The sequence below is a fragment of the Limanda limanda genome, chromosome 14 (genome assembly GCF_963576545.1).
Source record: "Limanda limanda chromosome 14, fLimLim1.1, whole genome shotgun sequence".
Taxonomy (NCBI): domain Eukaryota; kingdom Metazoa; phylum Chordata; class Actinopteri; order Pleuronectiformes; family Pleuronectidae; genus Limanda; species Limanda limanda.
The window spans coordinates 12,632,061-12,637,527 of NC_083649.1; the positions used below are offsets into that span (position 1 = coordinate 12,632,061).

The 5,467-nt window shown below is 43.1% G+C and overlaps 1 protein-coding gene across 1 annotated transcript; it reads left to right on the forward strand.

The window, feature by feature from the left end:
• The first annotated feature begins 1,250 nt into the window (after nt 1-1,250).
• Nucleotides 1,251-5,184, forward strand: LOC133019351 (interferon regulatory factor 1-like). Its single transcript, XM_061085790.1, has 10 exons — nt 1,251-1,392; nt 2,079-2,171; nt 2,577-2,676; nt 2,785-2,952; nt 3,074-3,114; nt 3,242-3,362; nt 3,474-3,587; nt 3,714-3,742; nt 3,886-4,000; nt 4,362-5,184. The coding sequence occupies exons 2-10, from the start codon at nt 2,085-2,087 to the stop codon at nt 4,463-4,465; spliced, it is 879 nt and encodes a 292-aa protein (XP_060941773.1). The 5' UTR covers nt 1,251-1,392; nt 2,079-2,084; the 3' UTR covers nt 4,466-5,184.
• The last annotated feature ends 283 nt before the right edge of the window (nt 5,185-5,467 follow it).

A 5,467-nucleotide genomic window follows, 5' to 3' on the forward strand; every position in this document is an offset into this window, starting at 1 on the left:
CGTTCATTGTTTTCATTTTACGAGCAGATAAGAACGATATCGTGTTCGTAAAAACCTTTGCGTGCTGTCATGCTCTGTTTCCGGGTCCCTGGCTGCTGCTGCTGCTGCTGCTCCAGACACTGACAGGCAGCATGGCCCACTTTCATCACTGTGAAACGCTGCCTCCTACCGGCGACCGAATTTACTACACCATTTCTTGTAAACGCCTGGTTTCTTCGCTGGGTTACAGTTTACACTAAAGGGCCGGTCCCCTGCACGATGAGCACATGTTTATCCTGCGAGACTCGCTTTGGCACGTGGAGCAATGGGTGTGTGTGTGTGTGTGTGTGTGTGTGTGTGTGTGTGTGTGTGTGTGTGTGTGTGTGTGTGTGTGTGTGTGTGTGTGTGTGTGTGTGTGTGTGTGTGTGTGTGTGTGTGTGTGTGTGTGTGTGTGTGTGTGTGTGTGTGTGTGTGGAGGACTTGCAATTCCGGGAAATCATTGGAAAGTTCATATGCACATTGTTTTTGTCATGATATTGGACTTATCATTATCACTGCTACTAAAGTGAAAATCTTATTATCAATACATTTTCACTGTATTCATTGCATTTTTTATTTCAATTTGTAAAACACCTCGGGAATTTTGTTCTTAAAGGTGCTGCACAAATAAAGTGTATGACTTTATACAATGATATCTGATACAACATTTAACAACAAACCCGTAATGCTGCGATATTGCATTTTATTTAAATAAATGACAGCAACAACAAAACCTGCAAAGCTGTGACCTTCTGCTGCAACCATGCAATAATCAGGTGCCACATGTTGACTATGTGCAGAGCAACAGTCACTAAAGTATATGAGGGTCTACGTGCAGAAAGCACCCAGAGCTCACGTTGCCGAGCACTTCCTCTTCTCTCACAGCAGCATGATTTCTTGTAAATGGTAGAGGCTCTGAATTGAAGCGCCGGCTGCGCATGCGCCATTCCACTGTAAAAAATGATTTCCAGTTATACTTTTTCTGCCTCACTGCATGCACACAGACTTTATTTACGAAAGGAATGAGCCTGTCATGAATAAAAATTGTAGCAGTAATAACTTGAGGTGCTGTCGTGTGAAAAAAAAAAGAATTTTCCTCCAGGTTCCGTGAAAGAAATTAGATTTTTAGGCGACGACTGAGGACACTTTTTGCAGTGCACAGGGGAAAACCCGCGGCAGCTCTCGGTGTGTATAAATACTGAGAGGGCGCCGTTATCAACAGCTTGTATTCACTTCTCACCAGGAAGAGTCTGCAAGAGGAAAACACAAAGACAAGATCAAGAGAAGAAGGGAAGATACTCTGGAGAAAACATACTCCAACTGGACAATAGCTTTTGCGCATTCCCTCTTACGGATAATACAACAACAAATACTGTAAGTGATCTTATACTAATTCAATACTTTATTCTTACACCGAATGTCTCATACTGCAATATATTTTACTGTTCTGCTGAGAACAGATATCACAGATCATGTCTTCAGCCTGAATGCGTCATGCAGAAACCCTAATGTTTTTATTATTGTGAATGTGCCATTCAAAATAATAAAAAGTTTGGGTAGTTTAACTCTCGCGTATTCACAATATTTCATTAAATGATTTTTAAATTTTTTTTTTTTTAACATGCTTGTGTTGTATGAATGCAGAAGTGCACAAGGCGGTGTGCGCGGGGGGGATCAGTTTGGCTCACGTCTCCAAACGCCCCCCTGCCTGGAAACGAGTTCGACAAAGGTTAATGTTAACCTGTAACACAGGTTAAATAGAGCGCGCACATTTGAAACTTAGTTCAAGACAAAACCCATAAAAATACAATCAGGAAGTTAATTTTTTTTAATCCTGTGCGATTCTTCATTACGTTGACTCCCACGCGTAAACGCTCGCTCATGCGCCCCTGCGTGCCCCGGCCATGAACTCTTCGCCCTCCTGCGTGCGCGTAAAACGGCAGGCTGCAGTTGATCGAAGCAGAGGCTCCTACTGTAAAACATTCTCACGCACACACACACAAACACACACAGCATTCCTCGTTTATCTAAATACTTCTCCTCTCTGCTGCATATTTTAGGCGAACATGCCTGTCTCCAGAATGAGGATGAGGCCGTGGCTGGAGAACATGATCGAGTCCAACACCGTCTCAGGGCTGAACTGGGTTGACAAGGTAAGAGGTCGATTTCCTTAAGCAGCACATGAGTCGTTTACACGGTCCTCGCTTAAAAAAAAAAAAAAAAAAAAAGATATCATGTTGTGAATATCCTCATGAGGGAAGTGATATCTGCAGGGCTCAACGTGTCTTTATTATGGAAAGTTCCTTGTTCCATATTTGCATGTTACTCTCAGCATCTTTGTTTTTGGTGGCAGTAAGTCTGACTTTCAACGCTGACACCGACTGGTACATCAAACTGTGTCTGTCTCACAGATGTACACATAGTCTTATGTGTGCCAAGGAAATGAGAGAAGAAAAAAATTTAGCGTCAGAATGTTTTGTTTCCTAAATTGGCTACGACAGATAGAAAACAGTATTCTATGAGTTACAGTCGATGCTCAGTCTTTCTGTATTTTCCAGGACCAGAAGATGTTCTGCATTCCCTGGAAGCACGCGGCTCGGCACGGCTGGGAGATGGACAAGGACGCCTCTCTGTTCAAAATGTGGGCCATCCACACCGGTGAGTAACGTACACACTGTGTACAAATCAACAAATCAAGAAGCAGACCATTTGACTTTGTTTTTTAAAAGAATGTATGAAAGTGGCTAAACAAAGTTCATCCTGCAGGGAAGTACACTCATGGCCAGAACACCGACCCAAAGACGTGGAAAGCCAACTTCCGCTGTGCGATGAACTCCCTGCCTGACATTGAGGAGGTGAAAGACAAGAGCATCCACAAGGGCCAACAAGCCGTGCGCGTCTTCAGAATGCTGCCTGTCACCCCAAAGTCTGGAGGTGAGTCAGCTGACAGGAAGTGAGCGAGCGATTTGTGCTCAGCGTCTGCTGCACGCTGATCAGTTTGTTCTACCGTTTAAGAAGTCAACCAACCAAATTTTTTTTTCCTTCATCCTCACAGATAAACACAGAAAACCAAAGGACAGAAAGCAGAAGAGAAAGGTAAATACATATTTGATTTCAAATGATGATGTTATTGTAATGTGTAGGTGCAGCAGCTAAACATACAACTTGTGCAACTGTAGGAAAGTCCTAACTCTGTCTTGCTTTTATGTCTCTGCCGAACCAGGTGGTCAAGACAGAGGACGACACAGACTACAGCGATACTCTGTCACCCATGAATGTGTCAATGATGGAGGAGTCCACCCAGGAGAACACGGTCGACAGTACAGTGAAGACAGAGCAGCAAGGTGAGGAATAAAACTGGCAGGATGATGTCCTCTGGTCGAAACACTACAGTGAGCAGGGGAAGCTGGAGAACTGGAGCAAGTCGTGTGTTTAACGCTGCTGTTTGTTTGCAGTTTGTGGATCGGACCATTTGGTCCCCGACTGGGCTCTCTCACTCGAGGTCGAGACAGATAACTATACAAGCAACTTTTGCCAGAGATTTCAAGTTTCACCCGACCACAGCCCCGGTAAGACATCAACACAATAAAGTGTTAAAGATGAACCCAAGTAGCATGAAATCAGGTTAATTCAATCATCACCATACTCATGTCCTCTCTTTTCTCTCTCCCTCTCTCTTCAATGTGACCTTCTAGATTACGGCTATACCGACGACATTATTGAGGTAAGCAATGACTTCAGCTCAAACTCTTAACAGTTATGCAGTTTTCATTGACAGGAATACCCATGTTTGTTTTACTCTGAGATTGGTTGTTAAAAGAAGTGGTACAAAACATAGCTGTACTCAGTCCAGTGTTGCTCTTTCAGATTTGCAAGCAACTGGAGAGAGACTCAAACTTTCCGAGCAGTATAGACGTCATGGGGTTCCTGAACAATGAAGCGTGCACCAGTCCAGGGAGCCAGTGGAGTGACTCTTCCTCAGGTAAATGTTGCAACGGTCTCTAACACTAAAAGCAAAACTTGATACATATTGTTAGCTAAGGTAATTAAAAGCCATTTCTCCCTGAAATGTCTTAGCAATTGTTTATTATATAAGTGGTTCTGACTTTTAGTCCCCATTAAGGGTCATAAACACTGGATCCTTCATTTCCTATCATCCCAACTAACAGCACCCATTGTTAGACCCTCTCTCCGTCATTCTAATCAATGTTAATATCTTTGCACTGTTCAGAACCACAAATCTCGGTCCTCTGCGCTAGAACACTTCTCCTAATGGCTGCTAATAGCTTCAGCTGGTGTTCTCCTTCAACACACTGACCTTGTGTTTCCTGTTTGTTTCACAGCCGACGATTTAGACGATATGCCACAATACATCACTTTGTCGTCGGAACCTACCATGGACGACCCCTGGAACGTGCTTTGCCATCCGATGACCTCCATGCTCTGATTGTCCCAGGACAGGACAGGACAGGGCAATTCTTTGACACTGAACTTTAAAGGCTCCTCCTGACCACCACCCTCCCTCATCCTCTCAGTCGACTCTCCCGTCTTCCCCCATCCAGACTGTGACAGGCGGCGTCCACCCTTTAAGCTAAAGCACGGACCCCTCCCTCCCTCCCTCCTCCAACCCAACCGTGCGCGCCGCGTGTCCGACGATCAACGCCAGCTCCGAGAGCCTCCCTCATCTCCCTCAACCTTTATGTGAAGTTATGAAGAGAGGATGTGACGTGCACTGCTGTTAAAGGACTTGCTGCTCATTATCTATGTTTTTGGCTGGTTCAACACATTTGTGATGCTCAGTAATAATAGTAATAGCCTGGACAACTTACTCAGCTATTAATACATGCTCACCAATACTTAACCTTGGAAAAAAAGGCTTTAACATGCAGTTCACTTAACATGAAACAGGATATAAAGGTATGGTGTAAAATACATTTTTAAAGTTTCTTTCCGTTAGTGAGTGAATATTAGTGAAAAGGATGATAAGGTGTCTTGTCAATCTGTCTTCTCAATCAATCCTCTCTGCCTCTGGTAAAATCCCTTCTTCATAATCTTGCAGCTGTTTTGTTTAAAGCAGTCGTAAATGGTTTCTGTAAATACTTGTTTTTGTGTGTGTTTGAGAGTTTTTATACAATAAATAAAAAATCTTGTAAATATTGGAATGAATATGACTCCTTGTTTTTAATTTGTCATGTATGCATTAACACATGCTTTAACACATGATTTAAAATTAATTTACTTCTGTCCACTCTTCAAACAAATCCAATAAAAAACACAAAAGAGCAGGTTATTACCCGACTGTAGAGAACACAAGTTATTCTGTAAATGCTGTTAAAGATTCACCGCTTGTGTTGGATAAGTATTCAAAAGATGTTCCCTTTTCCTTCCTTATCTCGATTTCCCCCAAGAATCCCCACACCTTCTGAGGAAATAGAGCCGTTGCACAACA